Below are 25284 nucleotides of genomic sequence, written 5' to 3'. Positions count from 1 at the left end.
AGATGAGGAAGAATGACATTTCTGCTACGAACAACATTCTTCCGATAGTCTGGTTTGCCAATAGCATTGCAGGGAAAAAAGTCAACTCTTGGGTTGTTACTGATGCATAGAAAGCTGCACTAAAGATTCACAGCAACAGTTTGCTGAATATAAATGACAATTTTCCAGTGCTCCTTTTGCCTCATACAGGCGGTAAGTAGTACAGGCAAGATCCAGCTGGCTTGTGGTATGGTATACAGGAGCTGAGATCAGAATAGCAAACTTAATCTTTGATTCTAAGCAAGTCCAAGGGCCAAAATTTGGTATCAATTATTGAACAGAAGCGAAGACAATTGTCTCCGGATCAGTCTTGGGGAGGACTGTTTATGCTGTAGCATGTTAAAAGCAAGCATGTTAGGTGGGCGGAGGAAGAGGAAAGCACATTGTTAAATAGAGTGTATTAGTAGATTTGGGAAGGGTTTTGATGCCTTATATATATATACACGTATACACAAAAATTTGAACGCTGCAGCATTACATGCAACACCACAGAATGGTTTTCGGTGGGCATTACTTGAATATTATAAAGTAAAATGCATTACTGACTTGCCAGCTAGGAGAGAGAGGTTTTATCCATGCACGTAGCTTCTGCGGTTCTTTATTGTCTCAGTTATAAAATAAGATCAGCCTAATAGAGAAGTTATGTAATTACTTACTCCTTGTAAGACTTGAAAGCTGTCATTAGTAGGTGGAGGATCCTGATCTGGGTCAACCCCAACCCTACAGAAACATTAGGAAAACAAAGCAAGTGGCGTTACCGAGGGTTGCAAATGCTACAAGTTTGGCGGAATGCATTTTAAAAGCACTTTAAGCACCCAGCAAAGCTGCATTCAGAGAGGTTATAAGAACAGTTTGAGGAAGAGCTGTCCATTATTACCCTACGGTAATAGCTATGAACAAGATACTTTCTCACGCAAGCAGCAATTACCTGTAGATAACAGCTTTAACTCCATCTTGGCATCAACTTTAACTGGCTTACCTTTGTTGCCAATTCTTCTAGGACACTGGCAAAGACTATTTTTGGCTTAAAAGTTGAACTGTGGCTGGCATCCTCTTCAGAGGAGAACATCCCCCATGTCCAGCAGCAAGAAACCAGAGACTATGGATAAGCCCAGCCTAAATATTTGACACAGCAAATAACTTAGCTGCCAGATAGGCCTGAGAATGGCTCAAATATACGATTAAAGAAGCCACACACACCAAGTTTTAATGTACTGTGTGAATCAAAAAAAATACTTTATAAAAAGACTCATAATATTAATTTGCTGCAAGTTTCGTTCACCTAACACAACACAGCCACAGTGAATTAACAAGAGGTCTGTCTAGTCCAGCCTCCCACCTGAGTGAGGGAGGGTCTGTATAATGAGATGGTGGATGATTACAGAATAATATATTAATAAGAAACTGTCTACTCACTTTTCCATAGTTAGTGAGCATCTTATTATTGAACCATCCTTTCACATAGTGCTCCTAACCAAGATGGGTATTTAATCCTTGTAATTATGTTCATGTTTTTCTGGTCTGTTTTGGGCGTAGCTATTTGTTAAGATTAGACTTATGTAGTTTTAAATCCTATTCATGCCTTAATCTCTGTGCTCTCTTGTAGAACCTAGACCTCCAACCTCAAACGTTAGGCAAGATTGTCAGTCTCAAACGTGTTGTGTTTCAGTCCTACCATGTTGCACAGTAAGTGTAGGAAAATCCATGCAATAACAAAAACATATTGTCTGAAATGGTTAACTTCTTCATTTGCCCTCTCTTGGAAGGGACTGAGCTGGTTTAGTGCAATTTCTTTGTTACCTAGACTTTGTGTCAGCTATTTCTAGTCACATTTTTTATGCAATATCCCTGAGGATCGCCAGAAACCAACAGAACCTTGCTCGCAAGACCATATCATTTGTGTGTCCCAGGGACGTGTGCTTGCATAAGGGAAGCAGCGATCCAGACATGATTTATCTTCAGGCACAGAAGATGGCATGGATTAAACTAAAAGGCAACACCTTCAAATAACTTCCAGGGCAGCACTTTCTAATAGTACAAGAAAAGGAGAAAAGTAGGCATTGAACTGAAGTTTTAGGTCATCCTTGTGGACTCACGACCAATCCAAGGCCTCACACGACTTAATGTAGTTCAGGGGAAATCCAGAAGGCCACTCTAAGACAGCCCACAGCAGCCTCATATAGACCTAGTGCTGACCCAGTCCCCTGCTTGTATTTTTCCCCGAGTCTCTTTTCTTTCCTCATCACTTCCTTTTTCCGCATACAGAGTCATCTTAACCCTTACGCACATTTGGCCTGGGAATTCATTGGCACTGACCGGGCTCCAGACTAAAAAGCTTCACCAGTTTAAGGGAACACTGGACAGACAGATTGGGTACTGGATTGTAACACATGCTAAAACAAAATGACACACACAAGAGCTCTGAAAGGTTACAAGGGCTTAGATGTTACTGCTTAGGCTATCACTAAGGAGCGAAGGCATGGTAAGAAGGGGTTTCTGCAGGCAAACGAGTTACCTAACGAAGCCTCATGCACAAAGCTGACAAGCAACGTCAGAAAACCCGCTCAGTACGGCAATATATATTAAGATTGCGCATTCCTTTATAAATATACATAAAAGAAAAGAGATTTGTGGCTTTCCAAACGCCAGCTGCACACTGGGGAGGTTCAACACACTATGCACAGCAACCACGCTCACGTTAGCTGCGCAGCTGGCAATATGAAGAGGGAGTTCAAGAAGCTCATTCCAGAAGATGAACATAGCTTGCATTCCCTAAATAGTTTTAACTCACTGGGCTACCCATTCACTTCACAGTACATAAGAAAACCAAACAATTCAGAATGTCTCAGCTTTTCCTTGACTTACAAGGTTGTGCATCTGTTTTGGGGATTTTAACTGCCCTTAGGCAGGGGAAGGAGCCTTAGAGGAGGACCAAAGCAGGATGACCATACTGTTCAGTGAAAAGTCATAGTACATCACAGGCCAGGTGCTTGGGTTCACTGCTGTGCTGAAGAGGAAAAGAGAGCTTTTCTATATCAAAGTGGTTCAACTTTTAGAAAAAAAATTCCTACTACAGACATTTCTTTCAATATTGAAACAGTACATCAACACAAACTTGTCCATTTTACATTTTTTTTCAAAGTTATTATTCAGGTGAATTTATATTTTGAATATTTCTAACTAATTCTTTTCTATAAATCACTTTTTTTAAAGTTCATGTTTCAAAGTGTGTTCCTCAGTTCACAGATTAACACAATACACATTATTATTTTGAATTCCCATGACTACTTTTTGTATCTTTCAACCAGCAAACTGTGTCTCTCATCCTCTATTCTAGCATGAATTGTTTAGGAAGCTTTATTTTTTTGTAGCAAGTCTGCCTTTTTAATGTTTCAAGGTATATAGACCCTAGTCCATGATAAGCATCATGTTTTTGCAGGCCCTGCCCCCAAATTTCTAAGAAAGTCTCATCTTTATCACCTGAAACAAAACAATACCAAAAACCAGTCAAGTCTCTCCCAACCTCCTTTACAGTGAAGAGAAGCACAGAAAACATTTTGTTATTTCATCCTTATTTAACTACTTCCATAATTAAAAGTACAAGTAAAGCTGATGCATGTATGTCTTCAACATAACTCTTTTTCTGGTGGTTAAAAGAAAGAAATCCATCTCACATCCTTAAGGACATTTAAAAAGCTTCCTGTAATTTAAATGTGCTGTAAAGGCCAATATCAGCTCTCATTTAACCAGTTTTTAAATTAAGAAAAATTATTACTGGATTGATTTACATAGATCCCCTCTCAGAGGTCAGGGGCACAGAGAGGGTAGCCTTGCTAATGACTGTGGTGGTTTGCTCAAACCCCCTAGCAGAAAGGCAGGCGAGCAAGCAAGCTCTGGTTGAAAACAGTGTTTTGCTGAAGAGGCACAGACTGCGTGATGAGGACTGGGGGGCACGTTGGCTGTGGGACAGCCAAGGCCAGGGCAGTGCAGATGCCAGCAAGCATCTTTGTTCCCCCTCCCACCCTTTCTGAAAGCCCAGTGCAGCACTTGTGTGTGGACTCCAAAGTACCGTGTTTCTGCTCTTAACTGACTCCTGACCTTCTTGGTCCTTATTCTACAGCTAGAACTCCAGCATCAGATGTAGGAGAGCAGTTGCTCAGATTTGATCCCTCAAACCCTAAGCCTATGCATAATTCAGTAATTTAAGTAGCATGGTAGAAAATGTGGGATGCAAAGTGGAAACTAAGTGTATACAAAGGAATGGTAAAAAAACCAGATAGAACTACTTCAAGTTCTCCACTATATAATTTTAGAATGGGTGGAACCATTTCTTCTTATACTTCAAAAACCCTTCCAAGGCCCTGCGACACATAGATGACAAGTTACCAAAATACCAGGTTTTATTACATTCTAGCATAGGTAATTAGTGTGGCAACAGCCAAAACTGACTGTAATAGATAACAGTTCTCAAATTCTCTGTACAAGCTGATTTAGTAGTTGGCTGGGAACCCTCAAGTTTGACAGGATACATGAAAAACTTACCATTGCCTCACCCCAAAGACTTTTCTTTATATAAATACACTGTATATATTTATATATAGATACACATACATACAAATACACACTCTCCTATAGCTGCCAGTTACAGATTCCCCCCCCCCCCCCGCCTCCCCACTTTCTTCTCTATCCATGTATCAGTTCTAGAAACCATCAACTGGAGAAGACTAGGATTCCAGTTCATCTCCACTCTTATTAGCATCTTCCTATAAAGCAATGTGATAACCCTCAGTGTTTAAAATACATCCCAGAGAGGCTGGGCTAAATCATCTATGAAGTCCCTTCCAACCTGAACAGTTGTATGAAATAACCCCAAGGAATACGTAAAAATACCCGTGTGATTAAAGATCATGGGTTCACATCCATGATTTATCAGCTTTCAAGTCTTCCCAGGCCAGAGACAGTAATTTTGCTTCATTAATTACCACCCATACACAAGAGTTAAAGGATGTGGTGTTTTGTGGGGTTTTTTTTAAGCTAAAGACATGATGTGTGGTCCACACTCTCCCAGCTCAGAAGAAGAGAACAGACTCAGAATTAAGGAACATCTACGGCACTCTGCAGAAGAGGAGAAGCAGCAGCAGCATGCCATAGTATAGAAAAAGAGCACATACTTAGTGTTATAAAGATGAAGAAAGCCAAGCACCAGGTTAATTTGGTATAAAAGAAAGCACAGTGTCACCTGAAATACAGCCAGCGGCTTTCACTCATCTCTTCCATCAATGGAACATGGTCATCAACTCTGGTACAGTACAAGAATGCAATGTGAGGAACAAAACGCTCATGAGATGATAGCTTTACAGAGCTCCCTAGCAAAATAAAACAAACCAACAGAAAACCCCTGCCCAATCAAAAAAGACAAAGCATACAAGAATAAGAATGGCAGAACAATGACAAAGTGACAAAAATCATAAAAATTAATGACAGCAGCACTTTATGATTGAGATGTCCAGTAATATTCTTCATTCCTTCAGATTCAGGCTGACAAAACACCTGTATTCATGACAGGCTACCTCCCCCAGAAAATTAGATTCAATAGCTCTCAAGAGAGCTGCTACACAGAGATGGAGCCAATCTGAGACAATTCCTACCACTTCAGACCTGCACATGGTCTAAAAGAGAAAAAGTCATTAGAGAAAGTCATGACAGGCCATCACTACTGCCTAGTTTCAGAGCAGTCCAATACAACTGGCAATACATACTAAATCACTCAGTTGGTTTAACTAACAGTTGACTAACAATCTTTAGCATAATAAATCTCCAGTCGTAGCAGAGTGTGCTAAAAGAAAAACAAAAGTGAAAGCATGTTTGTTTTTTTCTAGTACTTTCCATGTAAATTCCTTATCAGCTTGTGGAATTTTTTTCCCTGTTTTTCCATGAAGGCATGCTACATGAACTATATATATTGGTTATGTGAAATAAAAGCCCAGGTGATCAGAAATCCAGAAGCCTTACTTTACAAAGAGCAGGTGTACACATCTTGATTGCAGGCTCACATCTTGACGAACCAAATATTTAAGGCCATAGCTTGCGCTATGAAGAGCATGCACTCATCTAATCCTTGAAGGCCGAGGCAAATACCAGAATTTGGATAGATTTGTTTTGGATTCGTGGTTCAAGAGCTCTTCTCCCATACCAACATACACTCCAGGCCAGAGCATTCCACTCCAAAAGGCCAACACTGAGATGACTTTGCATATGCAGCAAAAGATAAAATTTAAAACTGCTCAATAACTTCCTTTGTACAACTTCTTTCTTTTTGCTGTATCTTTGCCAAGTTAGTATACTGAAGTTTTCCGAGATGTCTATAATGAGTACAGCATTTTTGGAAAATTTTAGCTATTTTGGAAGAGTTCAACTGTTTCTCAGAAGATGTCTGAGGAAGAAGATCATTCCCACCACCATGTTTAAAGAAAAAAAAAAACCAAACCAAAACCCAAAACCCCCAATCAACTAAAAAAACCCCTGGAATTAGGAAAAGTTGTTTCAGGTTGGTTTTAGGGTGCTTTTGGGTATTCTTTCCTTGACCTAACCAAGATAATGACTCCTGAAACTGCCTGCTGAGGCTTGCCAGAGCTTGGCAGTTAAACCCAGATCACCCATGTGCTCTAGACATATCTCAACCCAGCTCCTACAGGGTCTGTGCCTTCCCCACACTTTTTCTCTTTGGTGTCAATTGCTATGTTTCAGAGCACAAGAACAGAGATAAGGAAGCATCTCCCATGTTTACTTCCAGACATCCAAAAGAGGAGGCAATCTCTTTCCTACCAAGGGAAAAACCCAGAGGGGTGAGGCTGGAGGTCCAAAGGCTGCACTGCCCCCCCATTAATAGAGATTCAAGACTGATGATGACAAGCTAGAGACTGGGAAAGGAGGAGGAAGATGGGAGAAATTAGATAGGGAAAGATGACTGAAGAAAACAGTGCAGAAAAAGATATGGTGAAAGGAAAAAAGCCCGCAACAAAAGGCAAGGGACAGTGCCTGTGCCTGTGCATCTGCCCTTCAAGGGCAGTAGAGAGCAGCTAGAAGGCAGTAAAGTGAAGGATCTAAGTTGTAGAATAATGGAAACAGGCTGCAGAACAGAAGGATGTCACCTCCTATCAGACATCCCCCACTCCAGTCCAGAACAGAACACAAGGTTGGATCCCAGCATCAACACTCGCCTCCTGCCATCACAGCACACTGAGGCACGGTATTTAAGAAATGCACATTTTATTGTTGGACCACCCTGGGTACGACAATAGAGTATAACCCGAGACTGCCACCAAGCTGTCAGTTTTACCACCATCCCAGATAGTTAGGTAGTTCACATAGCAGCTATGTGAGAGTTAGTGTTTCCATATTTCTTTTTCAGTTTGCTCATTTAAAGAAAGAAGATATTAAAAAAAAAAAATCACTAAATAGAAAGCTCTTAAAAAGATTGTATTTGCAAAGTCAGACATACGACAGTAAATATCTAAGTTGACATTGTCTGTGCAACCTTTAACTTTTATGGTAGAAAGATACCTAAAGTATTTTAAATTGAAAGATATAATACTTTAAGATTTAGAAAAAGGTTGCTAAGTATAACTGAAATTACTTCATTAAAATAAACACAAACTTCCTCATTTAAAGCAGATTATGAAGGAGAGGAAGGCATTAATCTACATGTTGCTTCATTCAACAAGAAAAGAACCAGGCCAATAACCTCCAATGAAAAATGGAAAAAACATTATTTTGCAATACAAATGCTAGGAGTTCCCTTTTTTCCTGTGAGAGATAAATAAAACGATAAGTCAGCTACTTTTCTGAAAAGAGGAACTTTGCCAGTGGTTTTGATTTACAGGGCTCTCGAGCTTGTTGAAATTGTTAAAACTTCAGGCAGGAAACTGTTTCTTTGTTTTAGTCTCAAAGGATGAAACCATATTTTTAATATCCAAGTCATGCTTTAGTTTCTAAGAAAAAAAATAAACTACTGCTAGAAAAGTATAACTGTTTACCACTCAAATGCTTGGATACGTCTCACTGATAGACAGCCAAGAAATTCAAACACATGACATCATGGTTTTAACTCCAGTTTCTGGCGTTAATTTTTAACTTGCTTAGCTTCAAGTGGCAGAAACCAAAAGCATCTAAAGATCCCCTTATTTTTCACTCAGATTTTGCTGCCATGACTTCACTTTCCCAGCCAGTTAAGCAGTAAACTAAAGTTAAGTCTCTGCTTCAAACCATAGGTCCTCTGCTTAGCTGTGCATTTAAGTGTGATCAGCAGACCCCGGTACACTGGTAACATACCCTATCTGGAAAGATACCTGCTCTTCTGATCACCTGAGACATTCAGAGCAGAGCAAGGGGAGGCAGAGGGCATTTTTGCCTATTTTCTTCCTTACACTGCTTTTTACTTTACCAAAACTTAATTTTCATGTTAGCCTCTCCATCTCTCACCTACTTTTAATACATTTCACATCACGGGAGAGCAGGGACCACCCGAGTTAAAGAACAAAGCGTGCATCCCAATTGCTATGCAATTAACGGTGCAGCCAGAGGCATGTGCTGCAAAGTAATTCTGGATCCTTGTGTAGGCATTGCCCTATGCGTGGACGCAACTGCCTCCTCATGAATGTAGTGGTATCGAGCCAAACTGAAAGTCTTGGCTGGAGTCAGCTTTCTGGTACTGTTCTACTTAAATCGCACAGGCACAACCTTAACTAAAACCCTTTGGTGTTGACGTCTCTCTTAGCTCCTCTGAGTTGCCCGGTACAACACACATGCGCCTGCGGTTCCTAGGGAAGAAGGTCAGCCCATCGCAGCCCGCAGGAACTATTGAAGGGACCACCCAGAAACCCCACTGATGGGCAGACCAGTACCCACAGAATTACAGTAACACCACTCTGCCACACAATGACCAGGCAAGTTAAACCAGCCTAAAGGGTCAGTCAGCTTGGTTGACTCTTTGTTAAAGCAGGCCCTTGTCTTCTCCTCACCTCCGCACTGCAGCAAGGCCAACTACTTCATGAGGACTTTGTAATGGCTGACTGGCTTTCCTTCCACAAAGGCCAAAGTCAACCAGGATACAACTGGTGTGAACTTCCCACCAGAGATGGACTCTTAGGGAGTCCACACAAATCCTGACATTTAAGTCCAACACACAAATGGCATTAGTTTTCTGTGTCCCTTCACTTAATCTAGGAAGCAAACCACCTTTTATCTTTTAAGCTCTTTTCTGCCAGATAACCCTGTGTGGGAGCACTACTTATTTCCAGCCTCTTGCAATCTAACCTAGTGGGCAAGTGCCAAGGCTCAGAAAGCATCCCAGGCCACCCTGGGGACAATTTGCCTCCTGCACAGCCTCAGGACTGCATCACTATACACCGTGCTGCTGAGCAAGGCACTGGGACAGCATCTCATCTTCATCTCCTCCTGCTTGCCTCTTCCACTGGGTAGAAAGGGATGGAAAAGAGAAAAGCAGCATATTTCTAAAATTCAGTGGGAAACGAATTTGTCCCTTTCTTAAATCTGTAAGGTCAGACTTCTTGCTTTCCAGCAGAAAGGGCTCTATCACAGAGGGTACTTTACCAGCACCAATTTCCGAATTCTCGATCAGCTGCACACGGCTGCCACCTCCTGGCACAAACCTGATTTCATGTGGTCTCAAAAAGTGCGGTCTCCATCATTAATAGAGCAGTTCCATCATTAATAGCGCAGTGCCTATCAAGGCAACTGTAGGCAGACCCATGCAGTTCTCTAAAACACTTCCTATGTAGAGTTCCCTTGTTTACATGAGATCCTTCCCTTAATAGGGAAGTTAACCATTTATTTTCTGTCAACCATGCTAAACAAATGACAGTTAAAATTACTGCTTACTAGCAAGGGTGGGCAAATCTCCCCCAGAAATACAGCTAAACACTCAAAACTATGGTTTGGCCAACTGCCTTTTGGCAGCTACTCCTCTAGGAATGGTATCATAGCTTCTCCAGCTGTTCTGCCTTGTTGGCCACATTAATAATTTTTGCAAGTATAGCCTACCAGAAGGGCAAGCCGGGAATGGATATGGTGTTAGCTTTTTCTCCATTCGGGAGCAACTCATCAGCCAGGCTCATGGAGTTTCATTACTGAATCAGATTAGTCCTGCTAAAGAAGTTCATAATCTTGGATGCTTCCACAAACTGGTTCCTAGGCTCGATGGGGAGGGGGGAAGAAAGAGAAAGCTGCTACCTCAGAACTAGTTTCCAGCTGGCCAGGAGGTGGGCCACATGCTAGAATTCAGTCCTGTCCTACTGCTGACAACTGAAGGAGCTCTGTGGAAGAGATAACGGTTGACTACACTCAGAAGCTGCCTTCCGATACAGGCAGACTGAACACAATTCCTCTTCACTTAGTTGTTCAGCAGCACATCCTGTCCCTTGCTGGATGACAAGGTTTGAAGGAAATACCCAGCTATGCTCCCTCAACAAAAGAAGTGCAGGCAGCAGGGCAGAAGGCTCAGGATGCCAGCACCTATGATGAGAGCTGTTAACGAGTCAGTTTTGTTGACCTGGTTGCAGCCACGCTTCAGAAGATGCTTTGGAATCCACTTGAGTGGAGATCAGACAAGGGATATCCTCACATCGGCCATTGCAGAGGCTGCAGGCAGATTTTGGCAGACTTCACTCAGCCATTGGAAGCAGACTGCAAGCAGCATTCTTACCTGTGTACTGCTGGCCAAAACTCATCTCCTGCTCCCTTGTACCCCACACCTCAGACAGTCTATGCACGCTGCCGGTTACGCAGACACTGCCTGCCCTGCTTGTGGAGGTGTATTAGTGCATTTGTTCCTTATATACCACCATCAGACAAACATCTCCTTCTGTTGTCAGAAGTGCCAACCAGAAAGCTGCACATGGCACCTATTCTAGGTACGTTTTTAAAGTCGTCACACACCTCTCACGTGGGAACCGAAACCAGTCAGGCTGGGCTTAGAAACATCGCTATGATATAGTATCTCATGATCATTAATGACACAACTGCACTGGAATTGTTTTTGCTGTTGACCACACCAGGTGTTGCATTACCTGCTGTTAGCAATGTGACCTTCAGAGAGCCTGACTATGTGGAAGTGATGCTTCTTTCTGGTGTGCTAGCCAAACATTTGGAACCTGCATTTTAAAGACAGTTTTAAAGGACAGAAATGGACTCTTTTGGCACCAAAAAAAGGAAACCATGATTTCCCAATGTTTGCTGTTAGTCAGACCTGAGATACTGTAAATCACTGCTGTCATGCCTGTCTCCATGCTACCTTCAATGAGAAGGGTTCACAATCATTTCTGTGAGTCTTATTGATTTTTTTTTTTTTTTTTGCCAACCTAGGAAGCACCTGCTACCTATTGCCACAAGCAGTTCACTTAAGTTTTCCAAAAGCAGCACCAGTCCCTCAGAATGATCAGTTCTTCCACAGACTGAAACTGGTTTTGCCCCAAGATTGTTTTTTCCTATCCTAGCACAAGACAATGGGATACAAATTCTGGTTAGCACAATTAGAAAGCAAGACAAAGTAAGCTTTCAAGTGCCAAAGAGCACAAATAATTTACATATGAAAAATGCACTGAAGAGTTTGTACAGCGTGTATTGTTTTAATTTCACTCTATTTACCTTTGCCCCCCGCAACTGCCAAAACTTTCACAGAATGATAACACACATGGTCTTTAACAATGATTGATTCACGATTCTCTAGCACTTCTGTTGATAAATATCCTTAAACATGAATGTACTTGCAGCCTGAAAGTACTAAGTATTGGCCAGGATTTACAGACAAATATAATCATGCTACTTACCATTTTCACAGGTCTCCTCAAAACAGGAGGAAACACACCCAGAACACTAGCAGGATCCCATTTATACCAGTCGTTTAGATAACATCAGGTTTGTTTGGATAGATGTGCATTGGATAGATAGTGCATCAGTTTAGCACCACCCACTAAAGACTCCATTTAACTTAAAAACACAACAGGACCATTACCAAGAGCCGAAAGGCAAGGAAATGTCTTAGTACAATAGGAAGAGAAGTTTACATGGGACTAGATAGATTAATTCTTTCTTTTCCATGTAGGGGCTGCTGTATCAGGCAGCACTATTCCATATCCTACTAGGCTGACAAGGGCCTACATACCTAACTTGTAAAGCATCAGAGAGCTTTAGGCTGAATCCCAGCAGCATCAGTACATTTTCTTCACCAGCCTGCATAGCACCTTCCTCTATAAAACAACGTTCTAAATACCAGAAAAGTGAAGTTTCCCCAGCATACAGTTGCATACCGACCTGATGTTCAGCCATGACAGCATGGGAGTTGTACCTCCACCGACAATCCACACAGTGAAAAAGACGATGAGGAGAGTTGTTGAGAATATCATTTGATGTGAGTAGGTAGCAGTATCTCGTATAGCCAGAGCAAACGCCATGGCTCCCCTGAGACCTATGCAAAAGAATGAAACAGCAGAGCTTCAGAAGTGAAACCATGCCTGTTTGTAACACAGCATCTTTCCTTGCTCCCTCCCTGCCACACAGGCACAAAGTGACAGGCAGAAAGCACCGGGCTCCAGCAAGTTTTAATCCCCTCAGTCTCCCTGATAAATTATGCCCTGGTATGTTTTAGAACACAATTTTCCCTGGTAGTTTTCTGTAACCTATAGAATCCACAAGTGCTAAGAAAAGGGGTAAATATTTCCAGAAACTAACAGGAAAGAAATGCAGAAACAAGTTGTGGACAAAAGCAAAACATATGGAAATCAAGCAGCTCCCTGAATCCAAATGAAAATGCACACTCTTCTAGTTGATTCTATAACTCAGGTGTGAGTTCTTGATATGAAATCGTTATCATCTGGAAAAACATTCCAGTTAATAACATGTTCATAGGCAAACTATATTCCCACCCCCGATTATGAAACTCCACTAGCAAGGACAAGCCACGACATTTGGCCATCTGCAGACTTCTTTAGTAGGGGAATCACAGAATCACAGCATGGTTAAGGTTGGAAGTGACCTCTAGAGGTCATCTGGTCCAATTCCCCTGCTCAAGCAGGGTCACCTGGAGTAGGTTGCCCAGGACCATGTCCAGATAGCTTTTGAATATCTCCAAGGATGGAGATGCCACAACTTCCCTGGGCAACCTGTGCCAATGCTTGGACACAGTCAAAAGCGTTTCCTGATGTTCAGAGGGAACCTCCTGTGTTTCAGTTTGTGCCCATTGCCTCTGGTCCTGTCACTGGGCACCACTGAAAAGAGCCTGGCTCCCTCTTTTTTGCACCCTCTTGTGTACAGAGGCATCCCTGGCACTTCTTGAGGATGCACATGTTTCAACACAGACACACACTCCATGATTTGCTTTAAATGACAAACTTAAACAGTTATCTGTGTGACAGAAATTGTAAGGGAGTTTAAGTCAAATAGATTGCTTTCTCCAACTAAGTGGGAGAGGGCACCCATAAATACGCCTCGATATTCTCAGCAGATATCTGCACAACGTTGTCCTGGTTTCAGCTGGGATAGAACTAATTTTCTTCCTAGTAGCTGGCATAGTGCTGTGTTTTGGAGTTAGTATGAGAATAATGTTGATAACACACTGATGTTTTAGTTGTTGCTAAGTAGTGCTTACACTAGTCAAGGACTTTTCAGCTTCTCGTGCCCTGCCAACGAGAAGGGAGGGAGAGGGCACAGCCAGGACAGCTGACCCAAACTGGCCAAAGGGCTATTCCATACCATATGACATCATCCTCAGTATATAAACTGGGGGGAGTTGGCCAGCGGGGTGGCAACCACTGCTTGGAAACTGGCTGGGTATTGGTCAGCAGGTGGTGACCAATTGCATTGTGCATCACTTATTTTATATTTCTTTTATTATTATTATTTATTATTATTATTGTTGGTTTTCCTTCCTTTTCTGTCCTATTAAACTAATAAATCTCAACCCACAAGTTTTACTTTCTTTCCTCCCCCTCCCCCCCCATTCTCTCCCACATCCCACTGTGGGGTGGGGAGTGAGTGAACAGCTGTGTGGTGTTTAGCTGCCTGCCGGGTTAAACCACAACAAACATGTACATCATCTCAGCTAGAAATAACCTTCTTGAAAAGATACACCCCAATTCCCCCATCCCTTTCAGATGCACTTCAAATGAAAACATCTATTCCCAACATGAGGTGGCTGCTTGCTGCCAGCAGCTGGCATTTCAAGATGTCACTCTTCCCAGACATGACACACTTTCTGTAAAGGTTGAGAGATAATGGTTGTTGCAGCATGCCATCATGTAAGTCTTCTATTCAGGATGCGGATTATAAAAGCAGAAGGTAGTACTATAAGTTGCTTATGAGTTAAAGATAAGATTTTTCGCTTTACCAAACATTTTTGCTTTCACCTGAGAACATCATCATGTGCTGAAAGTTCCAGCTGATCTTATGCCTTCTGCCCAGATTCAACAAGAAGGAGAGAGGGTAGATGTGTGCAGCTCTGCCCAAAAAGATTGCAATCTGTTCACAGCTGAGGGTTAAGGATTTCACTTTCCTGAGGTATGCACTTTTGGGTACTTGGCTATAACATGAAGTTTTAGTGAGAGTAAAACATGATGCAAGTAAAACATGATGTTTTAGTGAGAGGTTTACATCGTGACATCAAGCGTTCTTGTTAGCTCTGTCTATATAAGCCAGACTTTCACCAATTATGTGCATACAGAATTCATTGCACAGAATGCAAATCTTAACTAATATAATCAGGTTTTTTTATGCACAGTGAAATTATACCTAGTATTAAAATTACCAGTTGTACAAATGAAGACTACTTAAAAAATTCACACTTTGAACAACTATCACTACCACCATTTGATTCTGTGTTTCAGACGAAGAGAAACGTAGTGCCATGCACAGAAGGAAAACCAACATAAGACCAGCAAGTAGCTACCGTTACAGCTCCTGCAGAGGCAGAATCTCCTACTGACTGGCAAGCACTTAAGAGTACAGAGTTACTAAAATGATAAATCCAAAACCTCTTGTCAGCACTAGAGTGAAGTTCAAAAGGAGTAGTAAAAGAGTATTGCAGAAATTCATTACAGTAGGTGGTAAGCTCCTTCCCTCCCTTACTGTGGTGTGAAATATTCAGTGGTTCTAGTGAAGAAGTAGAAAACTGAATACACCCTCCAACATCTAGAGGAACAGTCTGGGACAAACTAGAGTGATGTGTTGAAATCCTATAAAACACCAACACAACCAGAAGCCCACCAAACACTGATCATTTGCTCCTGGGATAACAACATTAGAAGAATGAAACAGCTCTCATGGAAAAGAAATAAAACCGCATAAGAGCTCTACACATCACTGGGCTGTTGTCATAGCTAAAGTAAAGCAACGCTGTCTGCAGGAAGTTATGTCTCTAAGAAAATTAGATTTTTATTATTACTTTGTACAAAAATCTACATGTAAGTATTCCAAATAACTTTTATAGCAGTCCTTCTGAGGACTGCAGAAATCAGACATCAGAAGCCATCATGACCAGCGTACATAGAAACAATGGCTAGGATTTTGTCAATGACACTGAGGCTTTAGCTCTGCCCTTGCAGTCCCACCTTTCTCTTTCAACAGCTAATGATGCCTCTACATTTTGCTCCCGCAAGGTGATAACTCAATGGGAACAGTAGCTGTTGAGGCAAAATGTGGGTGCTAGTACTAGCTGCACTCCTCACAAAGGTTGGAAAGCACTCAAGAGGCAATAGAGCTTCAGTGCATTGATAGAAAAAGATGTGAAAAATGTAATAAAAGGTAGGTGAGAGAGAAAGGAACAAAATAAATACTGAAAACAAACCCAGTACAGATAGAATAATCTGAGACAGGACAGAAGGCCACAGCAAAGATGAAAAATTACAATGCTTAGTATACCAGATGCAACTCTTTTCACGTCTTTATCCAATGGCTGCAGGGCTCTGGAGCATTTTTTAGTTCAGAAGAACAGATGTGAGGAGACACAGGAGAAAATTTATTACTGTTTCAGAAAAAAGTAATGGCCAAAGGAAAATAAAGACAAGTGTGATAAATTCCTAGAAGCAGTACAGAGATGAGACAAAAAAGTAGAAAAAGGAGAGAAAAGAAACATGTTCTGGATTAGGCCATCTTTATATGTCCTTTCGCGGGGTTTTGTCTCATTGCTGATAGCACTATTCCTGCAGCAGGGAGAGAGAAGTCAGGACTGGAAGAGTAGTTCCCATTGCTTCATGCACACTTTTAATTGCTGTGAATTTTCAAGCTGCCAGAAATATAGTGAAGAAATAGGTACACAAGCTATTTCAACAGGGGTGGCGTGCAGAGAGGAATCTAGTGATTCCAGGCTTACATGGGTGTGACTACTACAAAAGTGTTCAGTTCCGGGGAATTTGAGAGCTAGGTACCCAGTCAGCCAGGGACAACAGGTACTAGATACCCACCTCCAACACCAGCACTTTTCAGCAGTGTATACCCTTCATGTCACGATCTGCACCACAGCTCAGTTCCTTCCTCCTCCCATCACCTGAGAACTCGACCTCTACCTTTGGGGCATTGCTCAAAGCATTCTGTTTGCCCACAATCCCATTTACTTGAAGTTTTTTTTGTTTTCCTCAAGGGACCATTGGAAGCAAAGAGAAAAAAAAAAAGAATAATTTCTAGGCCCCCAAAGTTCAAATGCAAGAGCAACACAGGCACTGCCTGCTGTCAATAGCCAAGTCACACAGTAAAGCATATTCATGTATTTATTGATTGAAATTATATGACTTCTAGCACTTGCTCAGGTGCAGAGCCAACACCTGTGTGGCACAGAGGCCTTAGGGATTTGATGTAAGGGGTAACCAAAGATTGTTCTCAAAATTCTTGTACCTGCAAGATCTGAGAGAAACTCAGGTCAGCCACCATCCTTTATTTGGTAAAGCCAACAGACACCACAAGTTTTCAAGCACATAAGACAGAGAAACCTCATACAAAGCAAAAAAGGATACAAAAGCTCCAATGATGAAAACTGGACTGAATATGTGTTTCTGGAAAGTAAACAGTGCCAAACCCATATAAGAAAATATGAAGTTCTCTGCCAGGAAGTGCAATACCTCAAAGAGCTAGGGAGAAAACAGTCACATGTTAATGCACAAGCAATAAAGCTACTTTTCAAAAACAGTAGTACACAGAATACTACAGCAAAACAGTGTACAAAAGGTGAAAATGCCTTGCCTGTTTAGTGCGACTTCTTGATTCAACTGACAAATTATTGTATGTATAATGCGCCTGGGTAATTCCACAGAAGAGGACAGATACTACACCTGTGAACAGAATCACATGTAAAAATCTTCCTGTTTACTGTGTGAGCTCAACAGATTTACCTTTCTCAAGTTCTATTAAATTTATACATTATCCTTAACTTTGAGATTTTATGAACCTTATCTTGAACCGAGTTAGATTCCAGGTTGGAATCAGGGGCGAGCTGGGTGTGTGAACCAAGCCAGTGCTTTTAAAAGCCACACAGCAAGCTGCACCTTCAACGGCATTGTACAGAAGGTAGAAAAAGCTTAAAGCACCAACATCTTGCTTCTCATCGGCAGGTTTCAATGAGATAGTGGAAAAAGGGCTGCTAAGACAGACAGGACTTCTGTCTCCACATGCTCAAGTCCCAGCAACTCACCAGTAAAGCCACAAGCTTCTGCAATCAAGAAAGTACTCCAGGACATCAAGAAGAAGAGAGCCGTTTCCAGCAGGGGGAAGCAGTGCAACTTTGTAAACTTCGTCACGTTAAGTCATTTGTTAAGGGATCAAAAAATAAATCCTTTGGCTTCTCTGTACCCAGTATTTATAAAAAACACTTTTATGGGCTAACAACCAACGCTAGTTGGAAGACAAAACACTTAGTGCTGAAAAACATCAGTTCCATCACATCAAGACAAACTTCAGAATCAAGGTCTCCCCTTGCAACAGCCAGTTTTGGATTTTTTTTGCTGCAAATGCATGGCATAACTGTGGCTCCATGTCTTTGAGGTAATATCTTACTCAATGCCACATTTCCCTGCAAAGTGCCAGCAGGGAAGGGATAGATATCTTGCATTCCTTTTAGAATGTGTGTTTTGGTTTTGGGGGTTTCTTTTGTTTTGGGCTTGCTTCCTCCTCCCCCCATATAAAGACACTCCCCCATCTTTAAATAAAGCATAAAATATATTCAGAAGCATTTAATTTACAGGGCTGTTCTTGACTACAGCAACCCTAAGATGAAGCAGATTTATCAGAATTTTTCTGCTCAGATTTGTTGACAAGTCTTTTTCAGCAAGTGTGGCTACTTCTGTACTTTTCAGGCAAAACAGAAATCCTGCCTACAACAAAATATTTCCTCTCCTTGTGTTGATGTGTTTTAGAGTAAAAACCAACTCGGAGGGGCTCAGTCTTTCAATGGGGAAAAAAAAAGTTCATCTTCCAGAGGAGAACAAAACTTGAGGAATGTCAAACACACACTGAATTAACAGTTCATAGAGCTACTGAAGAAGTGGAACAGATTTCAGCAGTGTTAAATACAGTTCTTCACATACTACAAAAGAGTTGTCCACATATTTATAGAATTGTGGGGTTTTTTTTTCCCCCCTCATCTACTCTAGCTGTAGGCAAACACTGAACAGCTCACTGTACCTGAGGTGCAGACAGCTATGCACAACTACTAGAAGACAGAGAAAGAAACGATGTGCTAACAGGGGTGGTAGAGAGATCCCTGGTCTTTCTGAAAGCTGACAACCAGCACGATCTTCTCTGAAATCCAGGTGGAAGCATGGCAAGAGCACAATACAGACACTTGAAAGAGTAAGGGGGTAGCACTCTCCCCTGCTCATATGAAGGCAATCAGTACCTCAGTGGACACATCAAGGCTGCACCATCACCCACCACTGCTCTCCATGCATAACACAGCTGCATCCTGAGCTTCTGCAGCACTACACAATCTAAAGCTAATGGCAGCCCTGCTGCTTGGGGAGTCATGGTTCAATATGGGATAGGGATGTTAAGATTGATGAGCAGCACCACTTTTCACAAGGAAATTCACAGGTCCTGGGCAGTCTGGGGCTCACAGTGCTCTTGGCTGCCTCCTGCAAGCAGCAGTCAGGCAGCCCAGAAGATTCCGTGGAAACAGTCTCCTGTGGACTTTATCACAGAATACGGCATTCACAACAAGCCACAGGTGATTAACACCAGAGGCAAACAGCTGGCAGCATTTCAGTGGGAGCCTCTTTAGGATGAAGCAATGCCAAGGCCAGCCACCAGTTCCCCACCCACACCTACTTCTTGTTGGCATTCTCTGCTAATTTGGAGGAGGATGAGGGCTCTGAAACACATACTCCAGCCACACCTTCACCTGCAACCCTGCTTTGTCAGAAGGCTGCACTCTAAACAAAAGCCCAAACCATCATAAAAATATATATCTCGCTCCATGACAGTATTACACCAAACATAAAACTCAGCATTCTTTAAACAGCTGTTTTTCTCCACATGGTCACTTCTTATATAAACCATCTCTCTCAAACTTTTGAGGATGTACTGTTACACTGAGCTAGATTTTCCCCACCACCCCCCCTAAACAGACCTATTTTGTAGCATGGTGCTTCTGAAGCAGCAACATCCACCTGAGCAACAACTAGAACCCATCTTCCCAAAGAGCACTTGGATAATTCCACTGCAAGTTTATCCCAGTGCCTAGCTCAAGAGGCATTCATGGATGCTTCGGAAACTGGATAGCCACAGTCACTCCATGGGAGAGGAAGAGGTTGAACCTTGTTCCCCTGAAGTTAGGCAAGAGCTCTTGTCAGAACAGATTCCTCATTTCCAGTCTTTCCTGGCAGCTTTGTGAATCAAACTCTTTATTCCCCTTGCTGTTATTGTAAGTAGCCATACTTACAACATGTTTACATACAAAACATTTCATTAAATCTGAAATGAAAACCTCTGCTCATCATTCTGGAGGAAAAGGAGGGTGAGAGAAAGGTAAGGAAATCATCATCTTATTAATTCATATAATAATTGACCAAATTGAAGTGTTAATTCAAATTAAATTATTATTTCTGTTTTCTTTGCTTTAATGCTTAAGTTAAGACAACTTTCTTTATTCCTTAGGCATGGCCTTCTGCTTCACTTCATTTCAACCAGGCAGATTCTGCAATTTAGAAAGAAAACAAAGTGGTACAATACCTTAACTGTTACAAAAATAACGACAGACAGTAAGGCCAAGACACCTTGCTGAAAGCCAGAACAAGTCCACATATATTATCTGCATCATATTTGGAAACTAAGTATTCTGTCTGTTTTCAAAGGACAATGCAGGACTGCATGAAACCCCTCACTCGTAGAAAGGTACAGTTATAGGTATTTCACAGCTGTGGGAATAACAGTCTATTTACTTCATTCATGATGTAACTTAGGGGTTCTAATCAGCTATAAAGAATAAAATGCAAATTTACAGTTTGCTTCTACAGTATTGCATGACATTAAGTATTTTTCCAAAAGAAAATAGTTAAAATTCTATAACTGAGCAACAATTTAAGGACTTTCATTTGGTTTTTTGTTTTATTTTTAAAAAGATCCCAAACAACCCACAAAGGCTCTCTTCTGAACAGCCTCCCTGCTCCCAGCCTCATGCACCCTCCTGAGCACAAACAGTAGAAACAGCAAGAGTCGATTGCTGCTTCAGAAGCATCATTTTACAAAATGGATCTGAATACATTTCAGCTGTAATTAGTAGCCAACCAGCAAGCCCAAAACCACAGCAGCAGTATTTGATCAGCTAGAGCTATGGATGGCCGGTAGCCTAAAAACCAGATCAAGAATCATGGTTCTGGGCCACATTGATTGCAGAACAGTGGAACTGGAAGACCAAACATTAAAGCATCACAGCACGTCTTCCCCTTAGAGCTGGAGGGTTACCATTATGCAAACATATATCAGACAAATCTGCATGGTATGTATATAACAAGACACGGTTGAGACATTATTACTTAAGATGAAGAATCACAGGTTCCTGACTATTGTATAAAATATCACATTCTAAGCCTTTCAGATCAGTTTTCAGAAACCTAGGCAGATCAAAGCAATCTGAGATATGTACAAATATACTAGCTAGTCTAAAAGCAAAGAATTTGAATTTTTTTCCTGAAGAAGCATCACAATTTCTGGAGCAGGTCAGGCTTAATAAGGTCTACTACCTGAGCCTAAAACAAAACCCACACAGATCGCTCGCTGAGCACCTTGGAGCTCTAATCAAATAGTGGCAGTAAGCTTCAAGAGAGCAGGACAGGTCATGCAAAGCACATCATGTTATGACGGTAACTCTGGTAGAGATACAGTCTTATCCAAGACAAATGACATCAGACTTCCAGCAGAAAGGTTAAATGCAGGACCCTCAGAAAGAACCCTGTGGGTCAGAAATGGCTATTAATGATTTTGCTGTCAACAAAATCAAACACCAGTTATCATATGAGATGTCTTTCAAGCCTAATAACAAAACCCATTTTTTTTTAAGTTCCTAAAAAGAAACTGAATATTAGGACATGCCCATTTAGGGCCTTCCTTTGGCTTGCAGTATGCAGCAACGTCATTAAAATTTCTAGTGTGGCCACAGTTATATTAGAAAAAGGCGATTTCTGTGGGTACTTACATGCCTTTCTATAGACAAAGGTTACATGAATATTGATCACATCTTCACACTCAGATTAAAACAAGCTAGTGTTAACATTACTATAGTTGGAAACAGGTGAGCCCTGTTAGTACCTGAATGTAGAGCTAGTCTGGAAGAGTTAAACATGAAAAAGGATATCAGAGCTGTCACAACCCCCATCACTGCTCCCATCATGAAAGAACCACTGAATATTCCCAGGAAAACACCAACAGACTTGAAAAACGCTGCTGCATCAAAAGCATGGGTATTTTCACCTGTTGGCTGGTAGGCAACTATAGATCTAGAAAGAGAATGAGAAGTTAGAAGTGGCATCAGAAAAGTTTTATTCCATAACAGCGACACCTAAGCAACAGAAGAGACAATCCCATACTGAAGGCAAATTTGCCTTTCTGGTGTATGTATGTATGAAGGATCTTGGCAAATGTTCACAATGTTTATTAATTCAGTTCAAGACAATCCATTTAAATTCAAAATAATATTTCTCAGAAAAAGCATTTATTTTAGACAAGTACCAAAAGCAATTAAGTAGTTTCAGAGTAGAAATTCAGGTAGTTACTTACGAAGATAATACAATGGCAACAGCATCATTCAACACGCTCTCCCCAAACAGAAGGGCATAGAGATCGACATCAGCATGCAGCTCGTTAAATATTGCTAGCACGGTAACTACAGAAAGAAGAGAGAAAAACCACACTGGCTGACTTCAGGAATGACTGTGTGAGCTGACAGAGCAGACTTCCCAGTTTGCCTAAAGCAGCAAAACCCAGGAACTGAAGTGTAGGATCAAAATTAAACTGGGAAACAGATTGGTCATGTTTATCTATAGGTAAGCAACTCCACCATCAGTTTTAGGGAAGCTCTGTTAGGAGGTGGCTCTGTTGTCCTCCCATCTGCACAGTGTTTACAGGAAAGCCCCCATGACCAAGGGGCGTGGGGCAGACAAAGCACTTCTACCAAAGCCCTGATATTTTTGTAGAACATGTTCCATATAAGATAATCAACAAAATATTGTGCAGCTCTTGCTACTTTTAAAGGCTGTATGGATTGTTGACATAACTTTATTATTTCAGCCACTGTAAACTAGTGCTAATAATCCTAAGTGTTCCCCAAAGCATACATCATGCCACAGGAGTGCGCATTTGTGCAGAATTTGAAAAGGGCGAGACTGCTAAATATTTATAACCATCCTTTCAAGAAACTTCAGTCCGAGACAAAAGACCACAATCTTGAAGATGTTCCCATATATGAGCTTAAAAAAAAAAAAGAAAAAAAAAAAAATCACATCGCGGTTTTTTGCATAAACTGTGTGCAACCACCAGCTGTTCAGAGCTCAGCTCAATCATAGGAGCTACTTCCCATTTTCGCACAAATCACGACTGAGCACCTCAAATAAGCTGTTTTGAATGTCAAGCTTCATACTTCACCACTCCCTACCCTGGCCCTGACACACACGAGCTCTCCAGATGGACCTGTCAAGCAGAGACACCTCTGTGAGCCTGCTGGATTTTGAAGGATGACTAGATTATTTTGGCAAAAGCTCAAACTAACTTGCCAGAAGAGCATTCTTCTGCTTAAACTTGTAAAATATGAAGTTCATTTGAAGGAGGAAAAAAAAAAATGCCCCACACCTAAAGAACCTAAAAGCCTCAAATATCGCTCTTAAATTATCCAATGTCCCAAGCAACGTAGCTAAAGAAGGAAGTCTTGCTATCCAGACAATGTAATAATTTCATCTATTTGCAGTCTTAAACTTGATGCACACTAAACAAAAAGCCTACTAGGGGAAAAAAAAATATATATTTAAAGTATTTGAATAGGAAAGTTACATTTTTCCCCAAACATACCATCACACCACACCAGTCCAGCACCAAAGTGATAGAGAACAGCTTTCACAACACCACGAATTTGCATGCATTTCAGAGAAGAGGAACAGAGATAATAGCATAACACAACTGAAAATAAAGTGCTGTTAATATTGTTGTGCTATGCAGCCAACGATTCTAGCAATAGGATTATTTTGGAAGGTTATTAAAAAACGTTCAGCAAGCTACCTGGATCAGTGGCAGATATTATCGCTCCAAAGAGGAGGCAGTCTGTATAATAGAATTTATCAGAGAGCTGACCCACCAACTTCATTAGTTTCACAACCCCATACATGAGATTCCTGAAGAGAAAGAGGATAAAACAGTCCAGGTCAAACAAGTTGGTGCATTTCAGACAGGCAAAGGAAAAGCACAAGCAAAAATATTTCAGGTGGGCTTGGTTATGCTACAGCTCTGTGGGACACTGCCACAGTTTAACACTAAGCTCTCAAAATCAATTTTCCTCTTTTCCCTGTGAACTGAGTCAACTGATAGATGATCCAGAATATATCATTTAAAACTAGTAAGCAAAGCAGGGAATCTGTTCGCACAACTAGCACACAGAATCTACAGGTGGTTTCCCTTTTCCACCAAAGGGAACATTTTCATGCTCAAAATTCCCCTCAGTATTGCTTCTCCCAACACGGTACATAGGCCAAAAGCTCTGAGCTAAGAATAGCCTTCAAAGTATTTCTCTAGCGAAATTCTTTGAGAGACAAACCAAGGTCACCTATGAAATTCAGGATTTCTGTATTTTGGAAGATCCATATGCCAGGCACAGTAATATCAGCAGCATAAGAGATTGTATGCAAGTAAACCAACATGACTAGCTATCTTAAACTAAATGTGTGTGTACATATACACATAAAATTATATATATACACATAGGCAGAGAGAGAAAGAGAGAACACGCACATGCATGTGGGCACTGAAAGGGACATCTCTAAAAGTGTGATAGCTAAAATGCTATTACAAGTAGTGTTCACAATTCAAGTTAAAGTCAATTCCAGTAAGAGTCTAACAAGGTTTTGTTTTGGACTGGACAATTACATCAAAAACTCAATGCCACTCTTTAGTACTGTGGACTTGTCAAGTGATTCAAACTTGACAGTATCATTCAAGGGACAATATTGTTTAGAAGTGGGAAAAATCTCAGCAAAAGTCACATTTGCATTTTGTCTGGAGGATACACAAATAAAATCCTCAAACAAACGAATTACAAAATTGAGGCAATCTGGAAGGCTCAACAAACACTTTATCAACTTAAACTTTAGTATAGAAAGGAACTGATACCACAGAGTTCACTTACCCAATAATAAAACAAGAGACTGCTGTTCCTAAAAAGGCGTAAGCCAAAATTGACCCCAAATTCCTGAAAAAGTGTCTCTGCATAGGAAAGAGGTTTATATACTTATTTAAAACAAGTTATATCACCTGTTCAAAAACATACAGCACAGTACTACACTCACATTAATATACAGGAACACCCCTTCATTTCAGAGGAATGCTTCCATTACTCCAACGTAAATTCTGTCCAACTTCAATAAATTGAATAAACCAAATCTGAATCATGTATTAAATCCTACATGGAACTTATTGACAGGAAGCTTTCCACACAGGTGTTTTCAGAAGAGCTGTGTAAGAGTTAGCTGCACAACTAGACTACAGCACCGA

At 41.1% G+C, this 25284-nt stretch overlaps 1 protein-coding gene across 3 annotated transcripts in view; it reads right to left on the bottom strand.

The window, feature by feature from the left end:
• The window catches only part of SLC9A7 (solute carrier family 9 member A7), an 80081-nt gene that overhangs the window by 13553 nt on the left and 41244 nt on the right, over positions 1 to 25284 (bottom strand). The window contains exons 4-14 of one of the 3 annotated variants that reach the window (XM_075727856.1): positions 24920 to 24996; positions 23800 to 23912; positions 22309 to 22414; positions 21887 to 22028; positions 17732 to 17837; positions 17284 to 17372; positions 17058 to 17171; positions 14460 to 14571; positions 12370 to 12523; positions 5279 to 5338; positions 696 to 759 (exon numbers count right to left, since the gene is read on the bottom strand). In XM_075727856.1, coding sequence (XP_075583971.1) covers positions 696 to 759; positions 5279 to 5338; positions 12370 to 12523; positions 14460 to 14571; positions 17058 to 17171; positions 17284 to 17372; positions 17732 to 17837; positions 21887 to 22028; positions 22309 to 22414; positions 23800 to 23912; positions 24920 to 24996 — 1137 coding nt within the window. The remainder of the gene's footprint in view (positions 1 to 695; positions 760 to 5278; positions 5339 to 12369; positions 12524 to 14459; positions 14572 to 17057; positions 17172 to 17283; positions 17373 to 17731; positions 17838 to 21886; positions 22029 to 22308; positions 22415 to 23799; positions 23913 to 24919; positions 24997 to 25284) is intronic. The other 2 variants (XM_075727857.1, XM_075727859.1) reach the window with 2 other exon arrangements.

The sequence above is a fragment of the Pelecanus crispus genome, chromosome 1, assembly GCF_030463565.1.
Source record: "Pelecanus crispus isolate bPelCri1 chromosome 1, bPelCri1.pri, whole genome shotgun sequence".
NCBI classification, from domain to species: domain Eukaryota; kingdom Metazoa; phylum Chordata; class Aves; order Pelecaniformes; family Pelecanidae; genus Pelecanus; species Pelecanus crispus.
The sequence above is the reverse complement of the archived record's forward strand: the minus strand, read 5'-3'. Positions and strand labels throughout refer to the sequence as shown.